The sequence below is a fragment of the Gouania willdenowi genome, chromosome 3 (assembly GCF_900634775.1).
Source record: "Gouania willdenowi chromosome 3, fGouWil2.1, whole genome shotgun sequence".
Taxonomy (NCBI): domain Eukaryota; kingdom Metazoa; phylum Chordata; class Actinopteri; order Blenniiformes; family Gobiesocidae; genus Gouania; species Gouania willdenowi.
In genome coordinates, this window is record NC_041046.1 from 45,185,998 (window position 1) to 45,210,915 (window position 24,918).

At 37.6% G+C, this 24,918-nt stretch overlaps 1 protein-coding gene and 1 pseudogene across 2 annotated transcripts; one reads left to right on the forward strand and one right to left on the reverse strand.

Annotated features, from left to right (window-relative positions):
• Nucleotides 1–239: 239 nt before the first annotated feature.
• Nucleotides 240–23,812, forward strand: bbs4 (Bardet-Biedl syndrome 4). Of its 2 annotated transcripts, none has more exons than XM_028437143.1 (16): nt 240–311; nt 2,233–2,275; nt 6,815–6,889; nt 7,875–7,938; nt 8,025–8,136; nt 9,536–9,608; nt 14,325–14,378; nt 14,451–14,578; nt 16,126–16,180; nt 17,087–17,155; nt 17,246–17,398; nt 18,689–18,860; nt 19,118–19,187; nt 19,265–19,409; nt 19,944–20,148; nt 23,344–23,812. In XM_028437143.1, exons 2-16 carry the CDS (start codon nt 2,264–2,266, stop codon nt 23,496–23,498), a joined length of 1,542 nt encoding a protein of 513 aa, XP_028292944.1. In that variant the 5' UTR covers nt 240–311; nt 2,233–2,263; the 3' UTR covers nt 23,499–23,812. The 2 variants fall into 2 exon arrangements, with proteins under 2 accessions (XP_028292944.1, XP_028292943.1); XM_028437142.1 differs by having other exon boundaries at nt 246–311; nt 6,815–6,894.
• Nucleotides 5,792–5,909, reverse strand: LOC114461352 (uncharacterized; annotated as a pseudogene).
• Nucleotides 23,813–24,918: the final 1,106 nt, after the last annotated feature.

Below are 24,918 nucleotides of genomic sequence, written 5' to 3' on the forward strand. Positions count from 1 at the left end.
TCTTCTAAATACTTTGCAAACAAATATCATTTATTGTATGTAAATTATGAACTGTATTTAAACTTGTTTTACGAAGTGGTTTTGCGTTTAATGAGCTCCGTTTTTATTATTTTATAATTATTGTATTTGCAGCAGGAAGTTTAGTTCTGTGATTAAGCCTGTGATTGGTGAACCGAGCCTAGCAGTAGGCGGGACTTCCTGTAACACGGGCCAACCAGAACACACACCTCCGGTTTCTTCGGAGGTTTCCATGGCAACAGCTTTTAGTGTCGATCATACCCAAGATGGCCGACGACGAGCAATCCTTGTCGGTAAGTGCACAGCCAAAGCAAACCTTTATTTTTGTTTATATGTATAAAGTACACGTACAAACATGCCAATCAGTGAAATGTTTTTAGTTTACTGGGTCATGATCTAAGTGTGTGTAGCATTTAAACGCGCTACAGTGTATGCTAACGCACCGAGTAGGAGCTAACTTAATAATGCTGAGGCTAATCTGTCATTAATGCTCAGTTTAAATCATGAACACTTAGTGCAACAGCTGATGTTGTTAAAGCAACTAAAATACAACATTCTGTTGATGTTTATTGTTAGGCATGATGATAGAAAGAACATTCATATTAAATTAAAATTTACGATTTTTGGTTAAATGATAAGAGCTGCAACTCATTATTTTCGATTAATCGGTCAATAACTTAATCTGATTATATATATATTTTTTATTTAATTATTATTATTATTTGTACATTTCTTGAGCGGCTGTAATGCAAGTAATTATTCCCTGGGATAAATAAAGGACTAAATATAGCCATGCATTTGCAATATACACAAAAATAAATGTAATACGATATAATAATATATAAGTAAAATACAAATAAATAAATCCTAATATATAATACTATATAAAACACATATGGTATAGATATAAATAAAATCCTGCAATGATAATGCACTTATTTTGATAATTTTGTATAGCAAGTTACAAGTTAGCCTTAGTTATTATTATGACATTCTTCAAGAGCATTTATTGTTGAATTTTAACAAAAAATGATGCTTTTGTTTCCGTGCAGCCTAAACGCTGGTGGAAAAAAATGTGTAAATCATCTCCTGGAAAGAAAGACCAACTGTTTCAGTTTTTTTTTTTTTTTTTATTTTTTTTTTTTTTTTGTGAATTGAATAATGATGTAACTTTCACTTTTTAGGAAGCAGCTGAGCTCTCAGTCTGGAGCTGTTCTTGTTTACAAGTACAGATACAGTCACCAAATCAGTACATTTTAGTGATAGAGTAACTCACATTTCAACATATTTATTTAAGGTGAAGCATTATTTGTTTAGGAGTGGCAAAAGTTAATAAAATAAATAATAAAATCAAAATCAAATAAAATCAAATGGTGATTTATTGTTGTCACTCTGCTGTGCCCGCTTTTAAACTACAGGCATTTTAGGGCCACATTGACAATTTTTTTTAAATTTCATTATGTTATATATTCTGAGGAAAGCACTTGTAATATTATGGGAATAAAGTTATAATCATACAAGATAAAAATCTCTATCAAAACCTAAACTGAAGTGTAACTTCACAAAGCGTGAGGATTTGTTTTTTTTTTGGATTAAATTATTACCCTATTCTCATAATATTATGACCTTACTGTCATAACATTACACATTTTTTTCTTGTAAATCACAACACTTTTATTTCAATATAACTTTTTACTACAAAAAAACACAAAACACATAAAATTACAATAAAATTACACAAAGACACGGAAATATACAGAAAACAACAAAAACACAGGAAATTAAAAAATTGAGAATAACATTTAAGGAAAATATTTAAAAATTACAACAAGGACATACAAAATCAAAACAAAAATACACAAAATGACAACTAAACGTTCCAAAATGACAATGCAATTACACAAAAAGACAGAAATATACACAAAAAACTACAAAAATTCAGAAAATGTCTCCAAGAACGCACAAAATGACAAAAAGAACACACAAAAGAGGAACAAAAATAACAATACTTTACAAAATGGCAACAAAAAATACACAAAATTACTAAAAACTTAAAAACAATGACAAAACCACACAAAAAGACATCTTTTGTCTTGTGATTTTTTTCTTATAAATTTATTCTCAGCTTTTATTTCTTTTTCAATGTGACCATAAAATGCAATTCTACTTTTAACCATTTACCTGTTTGTTTGTTTGTTTGTTTGTTTGTTTCAGCTTCCTGTTGCCACAGAAGCCAAGAAGCGTCATGCACCTAAAGGTACAACATTTTAAAGTGTGTGTGATATAGTGTAACACGGGGTTGTAATTCCACAGTCAGCCTGCAGAGGTCACCCTTCCCTCACTGATGATTGCGGATCAATTTCTCATGTTTTTCTGACTTTGTTGTTTATTATGAGCATATTTGTAACCATAAAGACGTGCTAATGCCCCATTAACCACTTAATGCTGATGCATATGGATCTTTATTTGTTTGTAATGCTTTGTAATTATCACCATTACTCCTGAGAAGGGAAGCCCAGTGGAAGCAATTAGATACATGTTATTTTTTACACATGACAAGGCATAAATACACCAAATGACTCATTAAACACACAACATTACAACAAAATCACACTAGGAGACAGAAATATACACAAAAGAACAACATATTTACAGAAAATGTCTCCAAAAATGCACAAATCGAGAATAACATTTAAAAAAAAATATACAGAATTACAACAGAAATTCACAAAATGACTACAAAAACACACCTAAATCATGATAAATATACAAAATGTCTCCACAGAGACACAAAATGGCAAGAAAATCACACAAAGACAGAAATATACACAAAACATCCACAGAAATACAGAAAAATGTCTCTAAAAATGCACAAATTGAGAAGAATATTTCAGAAAAATATAGAAAATGACAATAAAAACAAACAAAGCAGCAAATATATACAAAATGTCTCCATAGACAAAAAATGGCAACAGAATCACACAAACATACAAAAAATGGCTCCAAAAACGCATAAATGGAGAATAAATTTCAGATAAATATACACAATTACAATAAGAAAACACAAAATACACATACTGTATACCAGCCTGTGATTGGCTGATCTGGTTAGATCTATGAAGCTAAGCAGGTCTGGTCCTGGTCAGTAGATGATGGAGACCACTGAGAGTTCCAGGGGCCACAGTGGGGGACAGTCACTGCAGTGGTATCTGTCATTGTGTCCATGGGCAAGGCACTTCACCCACATTGTCTAGTGTTAATGTAGTGTGTGAGTGAGTGTTGGTGGTGGTGGGAGGGGCCTATGGTTCACTATGGCTGCCTCGTTTCCATCAGTCCGCCTGTCAGCTATGGCTACAATAGTAGCTTACCACCACTAAGTGTGGAGTGAAAGAATAATGCCTTAATTCTGAGAGCGACTTTGAGTGTCTATGATAAAGTGTTATATAAAATTGATGTATTATTATTATGAGTAATTTTGTGTACTTTTGGTATACTTGTGTTTTTGTTGTTACTTTGTGCGTCTCGCTTTTGTTTTACGTGTCTGTTCTGTTTTTTATGTTTCTGTTGACTTTTGTATATTGTGCAAAAACATACAGATCAATTATAAAATCTCAGAAAAAATATACAAAATGACAACAAGATCACACAAAACAAAAAAAACACACAAAATGACTAAAAAGTCAAAAACAAAACCACACATGAAGACAAAACTTTGTTCTTTGTTGTATTAATGCTCAGATTGGCATGAATATTAATGTGTCCATCAGATCAAATAATCACATATAAAAGCTTCACTGATTGAATTGAGATTTTAAACAACTTCAAGCATGAAACGTGTTTGAATTCACCTCCTTGTGTTTGATTTGAAACGTGCACGTTTCCTTCTGCTACAGGCTAAAACAATTTGAGTTTAATAAATGTGTGAAACAGTTGAATAATCTCAACACAAAACACAAGCATGTGAAAGTAATTACTCCAAACCTTTAGACCACGTCGTAATTGTGCCTGTGAGGCTACAAAGTAATATCTTTAATGTAATTGCAATAACAAGAGTTTTTAGAGTTGTTTCAAGCGTAAAATTAATCACAAAAAGTATCAGCTCAAATACAAACCCTGTTATTGGTGGTTTACAAAGTAAGAGCCACTATCAACTGTTAAAAAAGAAACATGTCACTGTTTGATCCTCACATCAAAGCAGTTACACACACAAAATGTTTTTTAACATGAGGTTTTTGGATGGACAACTGGTGACCCACTGGTCCAACGCGTAATGTGGAGGAAAGCGTTTATAAGAGTAGAATATTAATGTGTGGACAAAATGTGCAGAAAAGTCATTGAAATTTGATGGTGAAGTGGCAAAAATAGAAGTTATGTATCACTTTGAGATTTCTAAATGCAAAGTGCTTTACAAATTAAAGTTTTTTTTATTATCATATTATAAAAAATGCAATAAAATGAGCAAAAATATGGCAAGAAAAACTGATGAAAATAGGTTAAACGAGAACATGGACACATTTCTTCTGTATCTCGTCTGGTGTTGAACAGTAGCTCAGCTCTGCAGCTCTATGTGGGCCAGCAGAGTTTTACTGATATTTTGTTATTCTCTGATAAAACTTCCCAAGTAATTTTCATCATATTTTTCATTAGGTTCTCCACATGTGTCCTTTGATCTCAGCATGGCTCCTCCCCCCCTGTAGCACACGCTTAAAGCACATGGAAGGCAAAGCCCTCTTAGTCTGAGCAGATCACATGGAACAATGGGTGAAAGATTTCCTCTTTACACTTTGGTAGAAACACACATCTCACACATCCCCGTATCTCCTCTCCATGTCGGGTCTGCTTTTGTGGACGTGGACTCTGGAGAACCAAAGGAGCACAGCTGAAACATCCAGACAAGAATATTATTGCTGTCTCAGCAGGAGGAAAGCGGATTAGGATAGAAATAGAAACAGAAAGCCATCAGAGTTTTTGAAGCTCATCCAGCGATGAAGAGGATGCTGGTGTGAAGATGATGGAACAAGTTCTGCTTCTGACAGATGCTAACGGCTAAAAAAGAAGGATGCTCACACTGTATTTACACTGATTTAATGACGTCTCACATTTTATTTTAGCATTTGGTTTATCATCTGCATTATTTCACTGAGGCTTCATTGGTTAGGCTAATACTAGGCTAGTGCTAATGCTAATACTAAGTTCGTGCAAATGCTAGGTTAATTCTCAGTTAATGTTATTGCTAGGGTAATACTAATGCTAATGAAATGCTAAAGTTTGGCTATTACTATCTAATACTAATATTAGGCTAATGCTATGTTAATGCTAATGCTATGATAATGCTAGTAAATGTTAATGCTAAGCTAATGTTAATATTAGCTAATGCTAGCTAATGATAATGTTAGAAAATGTTAATGCTAATGCTAGCTAATACTAATGTTGGGCATTGCTATGCTAATGCTGCTGCTCGGTAATGCTAATGTTATGCTAGGCTAATGTTAATAATAATAATAATGCATCAGTTTTATATAACACTTTATCATAGACACTCAAAGTCTGTTTACAGAATTAAGGCATTATTCTTTCACTCCACACTTAGTGGTGGTAAACTACTATTGTAGCCACAGCTGCCCTGGGGCAGACTGACGGAAGCGAGGCTGCCATAGTGCGCCATCGGACCCTCCGACCAACACTCACTCACACACTACATTCATACTAGGCAATGTAGGTGAAGTGCCTTGCCCAAGGGCACAATGACAGATACCACTGGGTGACTGCCACCCCACTGTGGCACCTGGAATTCTCAGTGGTCTCCCATCCAACTACTAACCAGGCCCAGACCTGCTTAGCTTCCGAGATCTAACGGGATCGGGCAATGACAGGCTGGTGTGGCCTGTTAGATTAATGTTAATGCTAATGCTAGTTAATGCTACTAATAATAATAATGCTAGCAGATGCTAATGTTAGCTAATGCTTGCTAATACTAATGCTAGGTTTATGTTTATGTTTATGCTACTGCTAGCTAATGCTGATGCAGTGTTCAATAATGTGGCCCAGCACCTGCATCCTCACAATTATTCATTTATTCGTTCATTTTTTCTCACATTTTATTTTTAGCATTTGGTGTGATATATAACAGTATTACCAGAATAAAAGGTGTAGTTTTTAACCCCTTGAAGAAGAAGAAGAAGAAGAAATGTCCCACTTGTCTGAAAAGGTGAAGCGTAGCAGTGTGTGGATTGCTGAGGTGCTTCAGCCTCTCCTTTTGTGCTGCTCATTCCTCAGCCTTCCTCTTTAAAAACCTCTCTGTTCTGTCACAAAAGCACCTGGCTCGTGAGAAACATTGTTGCCCTGGCAACAGGGAGAATATATCTCAACCTGTCAAGATATTAGAAGAGGGGAGGGGGAGGGAGAAAAAAAATCAGTTTTTGATTCAAAAAGTTGCTTACAAGGTGACATTTAGTGTGCGACTGGTGAACTGATGACATTTGGCCTCAGGTTTCCAGTTGAAGTGTTAACATCTATGTTAACGCTCTGAGATCAAAGAGTGGCGTGTCTGCAGAGAGACGTTTATTTATTCAGCTGTCAAAAAAAGACTACATTACAACACAGACAACTTAGTAGGAAATAAGATTTAAGAGCAATGCTAGCTTTGTGTTAGCGTTCAGAGCACAGTCGCACTAATGGATACAGAAGGAAGACATTCTCAGGATTATTTATTCATATGTCGACTAAAGTTGCCCTTGGCTAACACATAAAGTCTTTTTCAACTGATCGTTCCATCCTTGTGTTTTTATTCCTGCAGCTCCAGAACTTCCCATTGTGGAGAGGAGGAACTGGCTCATTCACCAACACTACATCCAGAAAGACTACGACACCTGTAAGGTAACATTAACCTTCTCTTTATGTCACATAACGCTGATGGAAGCACTGCTGCCCCAAGACATGGTTCTTTCTGTGTATGTTTAAGTGTACGTGTGAATGTATCTAATCACTAGTATGTGATAAAAATATATATTTATTATTTTACCAGAGAAACCTGTGAACAACAAAAATATACAAATAGCAGACACAGAACACAGTAGGAAAAATAACAGAGTTACAACAATATGAATGCTAATAATTCCTGTGCTTGTTGAATTCAGTTTCAGTTTATTTTGGACAAAAATGACGACCACAGCCACAAGATTAACAATAATAATAACTATAATTAATTATAATTATAATTATTATGATTGTTTTTCATCATAATAATTGTATTATTATTAATAATAATAATTCCTATTGTTTTTTATATGATTAATGATCATAATAATAATAATGATTTATTTATTATCATAAATGGACCAGTAATTAGGGGTGTGTATTGCAATGAATCTGACAATACGATACGATTCAAGATTTGCATGTCATATATCGCGATATCAATAATACAAATTTCACCTTTACAAGTACAAAATGTCATTAAATACATTTTTTTTTTTTTTTTACTTGTGAGAACAGGTAGATTGTAACTAACTGTAATCCAAGTACTAATATAAAAAACAAGTGGTATGTTTATGAAATTGTCAAATTAAATGTTTCACAAAAGTTCAACTTCAGCTTCTAAAACAGATTCTGATTCTGTTAAGTTCTTAAATTATTTTTAAAATGACCACATACGTCTGTTAAAGTGTCCAGTATGTTAATAATATGTAAATAAAGCTAAAAGTCATTGGAGTGAGGTAGTTTAACAAGGTCTGAAATATCACAATCTAATGCTGAATCGATATTTTCTTACAGCCTTAGTAGTAATAATAATAATGCTAACCATGTAGCCGCTCACATGCTTAAAGCAAACGGTCTCCTGCTCTGTTTCCTTGTAGGTGATCATCAAAGAACAACTGCAGGAGACTAATGGCATGTGTGAATATGCTATATATGTTCAAGGTGAGCTGTCGATTTTTACTCCTTCACGTTTAATGTGTGGGACATGGTAGACCCCCCCCCCCCTCACACTGCGTTTTATTGGACAGCTCTGATCCTGCGTCTTGAGGGTAAGATCCAGGAGTCCCTGGAGCTGTTTCAGAGCTGTGCCATCCTGAACGCCAGCAGCACCGACAATCTCAAGCAAGTGGCTCGATCACTGTGAGTCCCCAGCACCACCCTCCATAAACACACACCACTGATCCATACCTGTCAACTTTTGGATTTGAAAATAAGGGATATTTTCAGGCGCCCGCTATGAGCCGTCCCACCCCCCCAACCAAGCTCCAGTATCCCTGTGTACAAGAAATCTAAAATAACCACATGTCAATCACTCACTAAATACAATGAAAGGTCGACCTTTATTAACATTAAAATTCTGTAAACATTCCTACTAGGGCTGGTGATAGGGTCCAAATCTCATATCTCAATATATTTTCTCAAAATGGTGAAATATGATGTAAATCTCCATAATTCTATTTCAAATAAAGTCTGACCAGAAAGACAATTCTGGGATAAATTTGCTGATGCAAAATGCTACACAGGCTCATTTATTAACAAAAAGCTGATCAATATGTGACACTAAGGGACAGCACGTGTGAGTGAGTTCTGTAGTGTAGCTTGTTATGGGGAAGTTCTGGGTTAGTACGCACTCATTAATCATCTAACTGAGCTTTACATTCTGTTCAAAGAAGTCAAAGCAGTGACTCCTAAAACTAGTATTTTGATACAAAATAAGCTATTATATATACTGTATATATATAAAACTACAATATGTGTATATATATATAGTAGTTTTCTATATCGCCAAAATAGAAAACTCGATACATCTTGAATCTCGATATATTGCCCAGATCTAATTCCTAAATTATAATACAGCCTAAATTAAAACATAAATGGGTATATGAAGCACATTTGTTTAATATATATATACATCAACATCAAAGCGATTAGCAGACGCCTCTGAAGAAGACTGGCAGTTGACAGTCGAAAGATGTCATAAAGTCAAAATAACTGTCCTGAAAAACTATTGTCTGAATTAATGAAAGCTTAATATGTTATTAAAAAAAGAAGACAAAAAGATTACAAATTGATTTCAGACTAGAAAAACACAGAAAATACTAAAAAAACCCAAACTTCCAAACGAACAAAACAACAACAGTAATACACAAAATGACTCCAAATAACACAAAATGACAACGATAATACACTAAATTATTTAAAAAAAATAAACAAAATTACGGAAAATGATAACAAAAGTACACAAAAAGACAAGAAAAACACAAAAAATGACTCTGCAAACCCACAGTATTAACAAACAAGCAAAATGACAACATAAATACACAATATGACTCCAAAAAATACACAAAAGGACTATAGAAATGCACAAAAAAAACAAACATGACAACAACAAACACAGAATGACAGAAAAACTCACAAAATGACTATAAAACTCTTTGTTTCCTGTGTTAATGCTCAGTCATTTTTCTAAATGCTTTCTGGAATTACAAATTAATTTATTTCATTATGTTTAATTAATCATCTTTCATTGTTTTGACAGGTTTCTTTTGGGGAAGCACAAAGCAGCGATTGAGTTCTATTACGAAGCTGCGAGACTCAACGAGAAAGACTGGGTAAGAACAGGAGAGTTAGTGGCTTTGTCTTTTGGTTTCTAAGGGACTTTTTGATTCATAGCTCTGACGTCCTTCCCTTTGAAAGCACAGCATGGTGGGTTTCTTTCCACCACCATCGCATTTTTCACACATTAAGAATTCAAAGTTCCATTATCAAACCTTATGTTCCACGCCAACCATTCATCATTAACGCCTCTGTGCCTGCGTGTTCCAACAGATTCTCACATTTTTTACATTCAGAGCCTCTAAATGTCATATTTAATCGTCACACTAGTCAATCTAATCCTTTTTACTAGACTATTCTAGTTCATTTAGACCAGACATGGGCAACTGGCAGCCCTCAGTCTATATTCACGCGATCCCCAAAGTGTATGTACAAAATGACAGAAAAATACACAAAACAAAATACATTAAAAAAACCCACAAAGAATTACAACATTGCAGAAAAATATAGTAAAAGACAAGAAAAACACAGAAAATACTGCAAAAACCCTCAAAACTACTAAAAAAATGAACAAAACGACATCAGTAATACACAAAGTTACTCCAAATAACACAAAACGACAACGGTAATAGACATCCATCCATCCATCCATTTTCTTCCGCTTTTATCCGGGGCCGGGTCGCGGCGGCAGCAGTCTCAGCAGAGATGCCCAGCCCTCCCGATCCACGCACACCTCCTCCAGCCGTTCTGGGGGGACCCCGAGGCAACACCAGGCCAGCTCAGAGGCTACGCCCTGGCAAAGCTGCAGGTCCAGATGGAGTCTCCCCCAGACTACTGAAGACCTGTGCGCAGGAACTGGGACACCCCCTACAGCGTATCTTCAACCTGAGCCTGGGACAGGGGAGGGTCCCCCAGCTGTGGAAGACATCCTGCATCATTCCAGTCCCCAAGAAACCACATCCTGGGGAGCTGAACGACTTCAGGCCGGTCGCCCTGACGTCCCACGTGATGAAGACCATGGAACGGCTGCTGCTCCATCACCTGAGGCCACAGACCCACCACGCTCTCGACCCTCTGCAGTTTGCTTACAGGGAGAAGGTTGGAGTAGAGGATGCCATCATCTTCTTGCTTCACCGTTCTCTTTCTCACCTGGACAGAGGCAGTGGTGCTGTGAGGATTACATTTTTGGACTTCTCCAGCACCTTTAACACCATCCAGCCTCTGCTCCTCAGGCACAAACTGACAGAGATGGGAGTAGGATCAGACCTGGTGGCATGGATTACAGACTATCTGACTGGCAGACCTCAGTACGTCCAACTGGGGGACTGCAGGTCCGACACTGTTACCAGCAACACTGGAGCACCGCAGGGAACTGTGCTCTCTCCGGTCCTGTTCACCCTGTACACGTCCGACTTCCAGTACAACTCGGAGCTCTGCCACGTGCAGAAGTTCGTGGACGACACAGCCATCGTTGGCTGTATCAAGAGTGGACAGGAGGAGGAATACAGGGAACTGATCCAGGATTTCGTCACGTGGTGCGACTCTAACCACCTGCTCCTCAACGCCACCAAGACCAAGGAGATGGTGGTGGACTTTAGGAGAACCAGGCCGCACCTTGAGCCTGTCAACATCAAAGGTGACTGTGTGGAGGTGGTTCACACTTACAAATACCTGGGAGTGCAGCTGGATGACAAACTGGACTGGACTGCCAACACAGAGGCCCTGTGCAGGAAAGGACAGAGCCGTCTGTACTTCCTCAGAAGGCTGGCGTCCTTCAACATCTGCAAGAAGCTGCTACAGATCTTCTACCAGTCTGTAGTAGCGAGCGCCCTCATGTATGCAGTGGTGTGTTGGGGGGGCAGCCTCAAGAAGAAGGACGCTGGACGCCTGGACAAACTGGTGAGGAAGGCAGGTTCTGTTGTTGGCACAGAGCTGGACAGCCTTACATCTGTGGCAGAGAAACGGACTCTGAACAGGCTACTGTCCATCATAGACAATCCACACCATCCACTGCACAGCGCCATCTCCAGGCAGAGGAGCAGCTTCAGTGACAGACTGCTGTCATTGTCCTGCTCCACTGACAGACTGAGGAAATCGTTCCTCCCCCACGCCATGCGGCTCTTTAACAACTCTAGGGGGGGCGATAAAACCAACCATAGAACACTGGACTTAATGCTAATCACACCATGCACCCTCTGTCACACACGCACTTTATCACACACACACACACATCTACAAGTTGGACTCTAAGTATGTACAAACTGACCATTACGCAACTGTATCTTGCACACTGTCATCTGCACAACTGCACTTGAACTGGACTGGCAGACACTATACTGTATTTCGTTTTTATACCATTATATTTTACCTTTTACCTTAGTACTTTTTTTGCACTGTTTTAAATTTTTAAATTTTTACATTGTACTTTCCCTGCATGCCCCTGTGTTCCCATACCTGTAAGCTGCTGGAACTGTGAATTTCTCTTGGAGATGAATAAAGTATCTATCTATCTATCTATCTATCTATCTATCTATCTAATCCCTCCAGCGTGTCCTGGGCCTTCCACGAGGCCTCTTCCCAATAGGACATGCCTGAAACACCTCCCGAGGGAGGTGACCAGGAGGCATCCGAAACAGATGCCCGAGCCACCTCAGCTGGCTCCTTTCGACGTGAAGGAGCATCGACTCTACTCCGAGCTCCTCCCGAGTGACTGAGCTTCTCACCCTATCACGAAGGGTGCACCCAGCCACCCTGCGAAGGAAACTCATTTCGGCCGCCTGTATCTGTGATCTTGTCCTTTCAGTCATTACCCAAATCTCATGACCATAAGTGAGGGTAGGAACATAGATGATCGGTAAATTGAGAGCTTCGCCCCCCGACTCAGCACCCTCTTCACCACGACGGTCCAATACAGCGACCGCATCACTGCTGATGCCGCACCGATCCGTCTATCGATCTCACGCTCCATCCGACCCTCACTCGTGAACAAGACCCCGAGATACTTGAACTCCTCCACTTGAGACAAGGACTCTACACCGACCCAGAGAGGGGAAGCCACCTTTTTTTTGGTGGAGAACCATGGCCTCAGATTTGGAGGTGCTGATCCTCATCCCGGCTGCTTCACACCATGCTGCAAATCGCCCCAGTGCATGCTGAAGGTCCTGATTCCTCTGTAGTTGGAGCACACCCTCCGATCCCCCTTCTTAAAGAGAGGGACCACCACCCCGGTCTGCCAATCCAGAGGCACTGTCCCCAACTGCCACGCAATGTTGCAGAGACGTGTCAACCAAGGCAGTCCTACAACATCCAGAGACTTGAAGTACTCAGGACGAATCTCATCCACCCCCGGAGCCCTGCCCCGAGGAGCTTTCCAACCACCTCGGTGACTTCAGCCCGGGTGATGGGCGAGTCCACCTCTGAGTCCCCAGCCTCTGCTTCCTAATCGGAAAACGTGGCAGTGGGATTGAGGAGACCCTCGAAGTACTTTTTCCACCGCCCGACAACATCCCCAGTTGAGGTCAGCAGTTCCCCCCTGCACTGTAAGCAGTGTTGGTGAAGCACTGCCAGTTAGGTCTCCTTCTTCAGCTTGATGGCATCCCTTACTTCCGGGCGCCACCACCGGGTTCGGGGATTGCCGCCACGACAGGCACCAGAGACTTTACGGCCACAGCTGCGAAAAGCCGCATCAACAATGGAGCTAATACACATAATTACGGAAAATTACAACAAAAGTTCACAAAAAGACAGTACTAACAAATCTACCTATAAAAGCAAGGATTGTGTGTGTGTGTGTGTGTGTGTGTGTGTGTGTGTGTGTGTGTGTGTGTGTGTGTGGTGTGTGTGTGTGTGTGTGTGTGTGTGTGTGTGTGTGTGTGTGTGTGTGTGTGTGTGTGTGTGTGTGTGTGTGTGTGCGTGCGTGCGTGCGTGCGTGCGTGCGTGCGTGCGTGCGTGCGTGCGTGCGTGCGTGTAAATTAATAAAATTAAAATAAACATTTTATTTTAATTTTATTAATTATTTTTTATTAATTAAAATAAACATTTTATTTTAATTTTATTAATTTACACACACACAGTATTAATAATAAAAATATACTAAATGAGTAAAATAAAACTAAAAACTAAACAATATTTATACAAAAAGTACACAAAATGACAACAGAAATGCACTAAACTACACTAAAAAAGATACAAAAATACACAAAAAGAATCCAAAAACATTACAAAAACGCGGCATCAAGGAAAGGCGATCTGGCGCGCTCTGGGGTGCTTGGTCGGTGCGCCTGGGGGCCGGCGGGGCAGCTTGCAGCATCCCCTTGGTAAAAAAAAAAAAAAAAAAAAAATACATCAAACAAAAAAAATATAAGACTGAGTAACAAAAACAATAATTATACAAAAAAAGCACAAAAACACAACAGAAAGATACAAAAATACGCAATTATACCCCTTATGCTCCCACATGAATGCATACTTCCGACGGGCACTGTACTAGTAAGCAAAATGACAACATAAATACACAATATGACTCCAAAAAATGCATTCAATCAACAACAACATACACAGAATGACAGAAAAACACACAAAATTACTAATAAAACTTTTTGTTGTTTCCTGTGTTAATGTTCAGATATGGTCATTATTCTAAATGCTGACATGAATGTTGATCATGTGACCCTTGGATCAAACAAACACATTTCTGTGGCCCCCGCTGTGATAGAAGTTGCAGCTCAATCAGCAGCAGTGCTCTGTGTAACATCTGACCCCCCCCCCCCCAGGAGATCAGTCACAACCTGGGAATCTGTTTCTTCTTCCTCAAAGATTTCAAAAGTGTGAGTATGAGAATATAGTGGAGCTTCCAGTGGCTTCCTGTAGGTGTTGATGATGTTGATGGTGTTTTTCAGGCTGAGGAGCATCTGAACACAGCTCTGCAGATAAACAAGCACGACAAGACGTTCATGATGCTTGGCAGGGTTCATCTTCTGACTGGAGACACTGACAAGGCCATCGACGTGTTTAAGAGAGCAGTGGAGTAAGTCACATGGGTTCCTGAGGCAGAGATTTGACAATATGTCCCCAACAGTGTGTACAAGAGTGTTTGTGTGTGTGTCCCCAACAGTGTGTCCAAGAGTGTTTGTGTGTGTGTCCCCAACAGTGTGTACAAGAGTGTTTGTGTGTGTGTCCCCAACAGTGTGTCCAAGAGTGTTTGTGTGTGTGTCCCCAACAGTGTGTACAAGAGTGTTTGTGTGTGTGTCCCCAACAGTGTGTCCAAGAGTGTTTGTGTGTGTGTCCCCAACAGTGTGTACAAGAGTGTTTGTGTGTGTGTCCCCAACAGTGTGTACAAGAGTGTTTGCGTGTGTGTCCCCAACAGTGTGTACAAGAGTGTTTGTGTGTGTGTCCCCAACAGTGTGTACAAGAGTGTTTGTGTGTGTGATATTATTAGTTCAGTTTAATCAGCTTAAGCAGGGTTTAAAGGAGCTTTATAGATAAACTTAACACAATGGTCATATATAGTTTAAAGATCAAGCCTAAAAATAGAAATATAGAGCTTTGATATCTGTTAAGGTTTCATTTATTCACACAACTTTTTTTCAGGAAAATTTGTCTGAATAACTTTTTGTGATGATTTTTGATATTGTTAAAAAAAAAAAAGAAAATTGTGATATACCGTACCCCACTTCTAATTAACAACTTAAATCGTCCACTTTTTTTAATGTTTTTTTTTCAAACTACGGTAATTATAGATGAATAAACTCCAGCAGGATTTTTGAACTCACTCTTTAAGAAACGAGTCCAAATGAAAGGCCTTTGAGCTTTAGCTGATGTAATGGAGACTTTCTGACACAAGATGAATAAATCCTTCAAAGACTCATTGTATCATCTGTCAGGTAAGGCAGCTCAGATGGGTCAAACCAAGTCAAACCAAGGGTGGTACTTTTACTATCAACTATACTGACCTCAACTCTTTTCCAACATAACATTCAGTTTTTGGTCATAAATTAAACTTTAGTTAGTAGTAGTAGCTATTTACCAGTATCTAGTGCCACCGTGATGACTGTATCAGTGTGGTTTATAGTTATAACAACCTAAAGTAGTCTCACAGCTCAGGGTAGCGTAGCCATCTCAGTAGTTTGTCAAACGTGTGTTTAATGGATGATTTTTAACCCACAGAGTTCACGTATCACACTGTTCCCTTTGAGCGCACATTCAATTCTTCTTCTTTGCACTTTTCTTTCACTCTTTGAACTTTTAAACAGAAGGCTGTGGCGTTAACTGACATGAGTATTAATGCTAGAGCTCATTACTGTTACCCCCTGTTGGGGTAAATGAATTAATCAAATGCCCTGATACCACTAGTGTGTGTGTGTGTGTGTGTGTGTGTGTGTGTGTGTGTGTGTGAGAGACACACATCATCCCCCACAGGTCATAATTAATGCTCCACTGTTCTGCTGAATCAAAGCCTGATTAAATAATCAGCAGATTCGCTGAATACCAACGATGTTTGTTTAGGAATAAGTGCAAGCATTAAGCATAATTACCACCGTAGATGAAGTAACAGTTTCTTTCACAACTCATCAGATTCTCTCCAGAGAACACGGAGCTCCTGACGACTCTGGGCCTGCTCTTTTTACAGGTAGGTTTACCTTTTCTGGACCATTTACTAAGAAATTAACCATAGACAGAGTCTCAGATTCTTGCCTAAGGGGGCAAAAGAAAAAATAGAATTAAATATATAGACCGTATCAAGATTGGCGCCAACCACAATGTGTGTAACATATACAATAATGCAAAAATGATTGGTAACATAATTGATAATGTTGACTCCAAAAATGTGCGTCATTAAATGTTCTAAATTCATGATAAAATCAGGCCATTTTTGCGGCAGTACCATATATGAACTGCTGGGTGTAGTGTCGCTTCACCATTTACATTTTGAAGGAGAACCAACCTAAAGTCTCAAAAGATTGTGACCATTTGAGAGCTGGGCAATACATTGAGATTTAAGATATATAAAGTTTTCTGTTTTGGGGATATGAAAATATTGATGTATATAAATATTATAGCTTACTTTATTTTAAAATACTTGTTTTAGGAGTCGTTGTTTTCACTACTCATCAGAAAAGCACAGTTAGATGATCACTGAGTGCGTTCTAACTCAGACCTTCATCTAAACAAGCCCCACTACAGAACTCACTCACACGTGCTGTCCCTTAGAGGAGAAAATTACAAAAGTGGCCCATATTGTGCAGCTGTTAGTTGGTAAATGTGTTTGTGTGGGATTTGGATAATTTAATTTAACACAGAATTGTCTTTCTGGTCAGACTTTGTGTGAAATAGAATTATCGAGATTGATATTGTATAATGCTATTTTAAGAAAAAATATTGAGATATGAGTTTTGGTTCATATTGTCAGGCCCTAGACCATTTTACTGAAAACCTATACTACACAACTGAGGTAGAACTAACATCTGTGACATGAAACTAACAGTAATATGTAAGAATGAAGAGATGAGTGGCTGCATTGTTGTTGTTTTTCCAGCTTGGAAAATACCAAAAGGCTTTTGAATATCTTGGGAATGCTCTCACGTTTGACCCTAACAATTACAAGGTAGGTTACAGAGTGTTTCATGGGGTAGGCTTTTATCTTTCACTGAGATGACATTGTTTATTACTCTCTAACCACTGTTTTTGATCCAAGGCCATCCTGGCTGCAGGCAGCATGATGCAGACTCACGGTGACTTTGATGTGGCCATGAACAAGTACCGAGTGGCAGCGTGTGCCGTCCCTGAGAGCCCTCCTCTCTGGAACAACATTGGCATGTGTTTCTTTGGAAAGAAGAAATATGTGGCTGTGAGTAAAACAGGAACGCTGCTTCAGTTTGATTTTCTTACAACTGTTTGAGGGTAACTGTGTGTCGGAGTCCCTGAGAGGGAAACGAAGCCTGTGTGTTAATGCTTAATTTAGGTTTTTTTATTACTACTTGTTCAGGCCTTCAATTCAACTAAAGAACCACCGTACATATTTTATATACATCACCCATGTCTATAAGCTGCAGGTTTCTGCATTGAAACATTATATATTTACAAGTTTAACAAAAGCCAGAGCCTGTAACACGGCTAGTTACAAAAAAATAAAATACAGTAGCGTGCCAGAAAAGTCTATAGCTGCGTTACCTTTACCCTTGGCAATGTGCAAAATCTAAATAGCGTGATTTAAACTGGGAATGGAAACACCAGAATTTTGAAGAAGCACTAAAATATTGTAAGAAAGTTTTTACACTTTCATGAGGAGAGCTCTTCTTCCCTGCTTCACTGTCTACTACCAAACCACAAAGTTGGAACTGTCTCCCTCTGTGGTCACAACTGTTTTTGTCTTCTTTTGGTAAACAAGAGGTTTACATTGGCATCTTTACATTTACTGATTATTCAGAGCAATCAAAAGCAGCACAAAATGTCTTTTTTTTTTAATTCTTTATTTTTCTGTATTTTAGTTTGAACAATCACACAAAGTTTACAATGGCTGGCATAGAACACAGTTTGACAGATAAAATAATAAAGTAAATAGATGCCTGTGGTTTTTACAAATCATCTTTTTAAAACAAAACTCAGAGATAAATAAAAAAATATATACATACATACCCACATACAACACATAAAAATGAACATTTACCATAGTTATACTCAACGCAATTACAAAGTAAACTTTCTTAGACAACCAGAGCATCTTTTTTCTGCTTATATGCCACTAAAACCTTTTATCTTCATGCTCAAAAGTTAAAAAATATACAATTATTCCCTTATCACAATAACAGTAACTATATACAAAAAAACTAGGAAAGTCTGTACTTTATGCGCGTAAGGCAAGAGTTATCATTTAACAAAAAAAACAGATAACTCTTAAAAAATTGTCATTTTGACTGAAAAAGTTACTAAATGATCTAAAAAGCTACATATAGAAGATTTTAGGCCAAACGTGGAGTATCCCCTTAAATAGTCGTCTCACATTCCTCTTTAGTCGCTCTGTGTGTAATATTCATGCTGATTGGTCATTATTGTAAATGCTGACATGAATGTTAATCATGTGATAAAACTCTGCTCCAGAATGCGTGGGTTTATTTTGGAGGGATGATGTTTCCCACAGGCCATCAGCTGTCTGAAGCGAGCCCACTACCTGTCTCCATTTGACTGGAAGGTTCTGTACAACCTGGGCCTGGTACATCTGACCATGCAGCAGTACGCCTCCGCCTTCCACTTCCTCAGCGCGTCCATCAATCTGAACCCACGGATGGGGGAACTGTACATGCTGCTGGCAGGTACAGGCAGGGAAATGTATATGTGAAACTATGCTAAGAACACTTTGCTTTTATCCGTAACTTCAATATGGGACAGTTTTTAACTTAACCTAATAGTAATAGAGTTTTAGAGATGAGTATTTTTGTTCTGGTTTGTTCCCAGTATCCTCGTAATATCACCTTTTCTTTTTTAATTTTACTGGTGGAAATGGGCTGATTATTTTGTGCTAAAACTTTAAAAATAGGATTAATTTTGTGCTGTTTCTGATGATGTGCAGTTGCTCTCACTAACCTGGAGGACATAGAGAACGCCACCAGAGCGTATGAACAGGCTGTAACCATGGATGAGTACGACCTACAGTGTTTCTCCATCCATATCATCCTCAGATCATTGATTGTTTTCTTCCTGATAATTCTATCCATAGATCCAACCCTCTGGTTAACTTGAACTTTGCGATCTTCCTCTATAACCACGGTGAGAAGAAGAGGGCGCTGGATCAATATCAGGAGATGGAGCAAAAAGTGAACTTCCTGCGAGATGGTAGCAGCAGCCATGAGTTTGATTCTGAGGTATCGTATCAGATCCTGCTGTTAGGGTTGGGCTCAATTAGAATTGTAATCACGGAGTTGATAATTGATTACAATTATGATGTAATTCTTATTGTATTTTAAAAAATTGTTGCTCTTGTAATCATTGTTAATTCGTAATTTAATTCAGATAATTGACTTTGTATTTGGAAATTTGATAAAAACAGCCAGTACTATGACATGAAAATGGATCATATCTCAGTCAGAATAAACGCTAAGTAACACCATCACATCTGAGACTGTGGGAGTATGAGCTACATTTGAATCATTTAGGCCACTATGGGCCATATATGGGAAATATACTTTATATCTCTTAAATGGCAAAACCCATTTTTACCAAATTTGGTGTGTATGACCTTGGTTTGCTCCTGAGGTCATATCTCAAAGTTAATCACAATTGGTCAAAGTGGGCGTGGCTTATTACAATATAAACAACAAACATTCAGCTGAATGTTTGTTCATCATGGACCAGATGTCCTCATGTGTTTGCTGAGGTTCTCCTTGTATCATTGACAGCTGATGGACATGGCTCAGAAGATGGGCGGGGCTCTGCAGGTGGCAGACAATCTAGTGTGGACCAAACCAGGGAAGGACTCCAAATCCAAAGCTCATTCAGCCTCAGCCTCCAAAACCTCCGGCTCTGCCCTGGGCACCAACCAAGCTCTGGGTCAGGCCATGTCTTCAGCAGCGAGCTACAACAAGAACATCCAGCTGCCTGCAGGTACCACACTGTGTTGGTAGATGACCTGTCACCACAGGATAGCATAGCTGCTGGTGTTGGCTTTTAATTAAAGGTGAAGGTGACGCGTGTGGAAAGAATGCACACACACACACACACGCACACACACACACACACACACGCACACACACACACACACACACACACACGCACATCAGCTGCAGGCCACAGCTCCCTCATACATTTTTATGAGCAGGGATGTTGTCATTGGAGAAGTCTGCTGTAACACAGGGTTGGGGTCAATTACATTTTTCAGTTGCAATTACATTTTCAATTACCCATGGTTAATTACAATTCAATTATAGCAGTTTTTCCAATTTCACTTTCACAGCTTTTTTTTTGTCACTATACCGCTAGATTTATATATTTTTTTAAACGGTAAAATGTAGGAATTCTTGATATGAAACATATTTTATTAATTGTTAACTTTAATAATTGTTAACTTTATATATGTAGAACTGTACATTGAACAGTAGCATGGTTCAACATTTTTGTGTTAAATTATAGTTTGTAATTGCCATGAAAATATTATGAACTATAAAGTCAATTATCTGAACTCAATTACAATTTAATTACGATTACGGCAGCAACAGATTTTTTAAATTACAATTATAACTACGCCATAATTGTAATTAACTATAAATTATACAATTACAGTTATAATTGACCCCAACCCTGGCTATAACACAGGCATCCGTGCTTGGGGTTAATTACATTTTTCGATTACAATTACATCCTCAATTATCCATGTTTAATTACAACTCATTCATGATTACAATGACTGTCATTTTTCCCCAATTACAATTAAAATTACAATCATTATTTTCCCCTGAAAGTCAATTAAAATTACATTCTAAATTACTAATGTTCAAATACAATTAATCACAATTACTGAGCCTTTAATAAATAGCTTTCTGTTAGCATCTCTTATGATAATCAGCTGTAAAATACACTAAAAGATATTTTCCATCATGCAATTGGATTTTCATCCCATGGTTTCCTTGTTATGCTTCATAATCGATCACAATATTGGTTTTATAGTAAAATGATCCTGAAGAGAAGTGAGAGGTAGTGGAAGAAGTTGAAATGAAACATATTTAAATAATTGTTAACTATGAATGTGTAAGAACTGTAACATGGTTCACCAGTTTTGTGTTTAATTAAACAGTTTTTGTAGAATTTCAATGAAATTCTATAGAAATTTCCATAGAATTACAATTACAAAGTAAATTATCTGAACTCAATTACATTTCAATTATAATTACACCATAATTATAATTAATTTTAATTGACCCCAACCCTGCAGGCATCCATTATCCGACCAATCATAGTTTTCTCTTAAAGCTATAGGACAGATATGATCATCTTTTCTCACATTAGGGGCAACATTATGATTTACATCAGCATTTAGAATCTAAACAATCTGAACCTTATTGTTATTTTGGTCTACAGTACATTTGTTGTTGTTTCCTGTGTTTTTGTTGTCATTTTGTTCTGTTTTCACTGTCGTTTTGTGTTTTCTTTGTTTTCTTGGTCTCATTTTGTATATTTTTCTCTCATTTTGTGAATTTTGTTGTCGTTTTGTATGTTTTTCTGTTTCTTTTGTGTATTCCTGTGGGTGTTTTATGTATTTTGTGTGTTTTTAGAGTTATTTTGTGTATTTTTTCCTACTTTGGGGGGCTAGTTGTCCATGTCTGCTATAGGACCTAAAGATGTTTGTCCACAAATTCACAGCTTATAGAGGAAAAAAGGCTTCAGTAACAGCAAACATGTAGGAGGAGCAATGTTTACCTGTGAATGTGACAAAAGAGACGCAGAAAGATGTAAATATAAGCTCCTCCACTCAGGGTCACTACTGTAAAGTGTTTCCATAGGAGCAGCATCTGCTCTTTGTGTGAGTGTGAAATAAAACTCTTATGATGACAATAACTGGTATTTTATAACGCGCTCATGCATAAGTTTGTGGAAAATGAATAGAAGTCTCTCTTTAGTGTGATGTTAATGGGCGGAGTTGGTGCTAAACCTCCAACAGAATAAAAGGAATGAGAAATGGTAGAAAAATGTAATAATTCAATTTAGTCGCTTGAAAAGTTCAATATTTTCAACTATGAGCGACTTCCAGAGACTCAGATCTCACAATTCAATCACTGGAATCATGTGAGTCATGTTGCTTGGCGTTGCATCATTTACATTGATTTTGAATGTAATCTAGTCGCCAGAGTCGCTGAAGTCGCACTGAGTGTGAACGCTTGTGCAGCTTTTGGTTGCAGGAAACAAACAGAAAAAAGGTAAAATCATGACTTAAACTTTTAGTTTCCTGAGAGACGATAAAATACGTCTTTGTTATGATACAAAACATTCAAGATATGAAATAAAACATGAAAAAAAACCCCAATGAAAAGTAACGAATCTTTGTTAATGTAAAACAATTTGACTGACAAACATCATCACGCCCCTTTACGTTCTATTATATTTGAATTTTATATCACTGTTTTTTTATTTTGCAAAATTTTGTGCCACATTCTTACAAACAACTACTAACCAATGAGTCGCAACTTGTACATGTTTATGTACTGTAAATCATTGTTACAATTTAAGTTTTTACATTATATCTTGTCTATATGTTGTATCACTCTGAAACATCCATTGTCAGATAAAGGATCTAATACTTATTAATAGATTGTAAGACATTAAATCAAAGATATTTATCCTCAATCAGTTTCAGATCATCTTTTTTGAGTTTTTGCAAAGGAAAAATAAGCAAATGATCTTTTATTGAACGTTTTAAACGGGTCAAGTGGATCTGAAACTGCCTCAGTTTTATTATTCTAACCCACATGTCACACATTTATTGTGAGTTTTTCAGGATCATAATGTCAGTCCTGTGATGTGATCCTTTCTGGTGAATTAATATATTTTAGATTTATTTAGCATTTCCTTTGTGATTCTTTTTGGTTTAGTTGTGGTTTAATGACTTCTGTGTTTGTTCTGCGTCTGTGGGGATGACCGCAGCCTCAGAAGTCGTTACGTTTAGAACAAATGAACTGTGAAGAGAATTTAAAGCAGACAATGCAGCATATGAAGAAAACTCCTCACATGCTGACATCTTACTTTCCCTCTCTTTAGGCTTCACGTCGTCATCTTGCGTGTGATTAAACTTGGCTCTTCCATTCCCAGGCGTCCTCCAAAGCCCCTCCGTGTGTGCTGAGTCCGATCAGGATGTGGACGCAGCCCCCAGCCTACCCAGAGACCCCCCAGGTTCTCCTCTATCTGCAGAAGCAGAGGCAATGAAACCCAGAAGCAGCAAAAAGAAATCCAAGGTGGAGGAGTGAGGCTCCGCCCACTCTGCACGTATACGGAGGCCAGTAGTTTTTGGATCAATGTCAGCTTTTAAAATTATGAACCGTACAGTAGATCACAGGTTTCTATGTGGAGGCCACTTTTACTTTGACACTTTGAATGTTAGTTTCTCACTTAATAGGTTATATATATTTTTCTGAAGTAGTGAGCATAAATATTTGGATGTTGTAAAATGGTTTTAGAGTAAAATGTAGAGTAAAACAGGAATGCTGCGACAATCAGGGCTCGGTCTGATCCGAGCACATTGAGGTTTATTTTGAAAGGTACAAGATGATGTCATTTATCAACGAGCAGAACGTGTGGTTTATATGTCGATATTACATTTCTAGATTATTTATTAAAAAAACACTTTGGATAAAAAGTCTTTCCTTCTTTGTTTTTAGTGTGTCTTGCTCTGTGAGTGAACTTAAATGAGAATATAAATAATATATTATTATTATACAACATATATATAATATATTTGTTGGATGAAAATTGCAATGAACAGCTTTGCAAAGTTGCCTGAAAAATGTTTTTTATTATTATTTATTTATTTTAATTTAATTTAATTTTCTTTTTATTTATTTTCTTTTTGTCATGTATTTATTTATTTATTAAATGTAATTAAAAAAAATATTCAAAATGTTATTTTAAAAATATCTCATAATTAATTTTTTTTAAGATTACACAATTAGGCATAAAAGTTATGCATAAAATTTCTCTTAAGCACTTTTGTTATGAGGGTGATGATATGTATGTATGAGTGTACTGTATACAGTATGTCAAAATAATAATGTTTATTAACCCAATTTCATGTGTTTTTGTGCATGACGCACACAGGTGCAGGTTTGCCAATCTGGCAACATTTTTCTGATGTCACAATAATAACATGGACTGTTTACTCATTTTAAATCATAATAAGACACGTTTTAGAGGCAGTTGTTCCATTTTTATTTTTTTGCTAAAACTATTTCAGATTATTTTATGGATTTATTTGGAAATCATGTTTACTTCATTCATCAACCAGAATCATTAATATCAGACACTGTCATTGTTCCATGAGTTCTAACACGGTGTTCTCTGAATGTTCCACGTGGGAAAACTAGAAACTGTGTGATGTTCGTCCATGATCAATGAGAGCATCAACCATAACGACCAAGCAGGTTATCTTCATGAGATAAGTCCATCTGATGGTTCTCCTGCTGCTATAGTTACAGTTCTAGTATGTTATAGTTCTACACATTACTTCATCATTTTTACAATCCAAAGATCGTCTCCACACTCCTCAGATATGAAGCTCCTCTGGTTTCAGGAAATGGTCGACAGACAGGAAGGTTGGTGTTTTCCTACGTTATGAATAACAGAACAAACGTGTTATAATAATGTGTTTCAAATGCAGGTTCTCTCACTGTT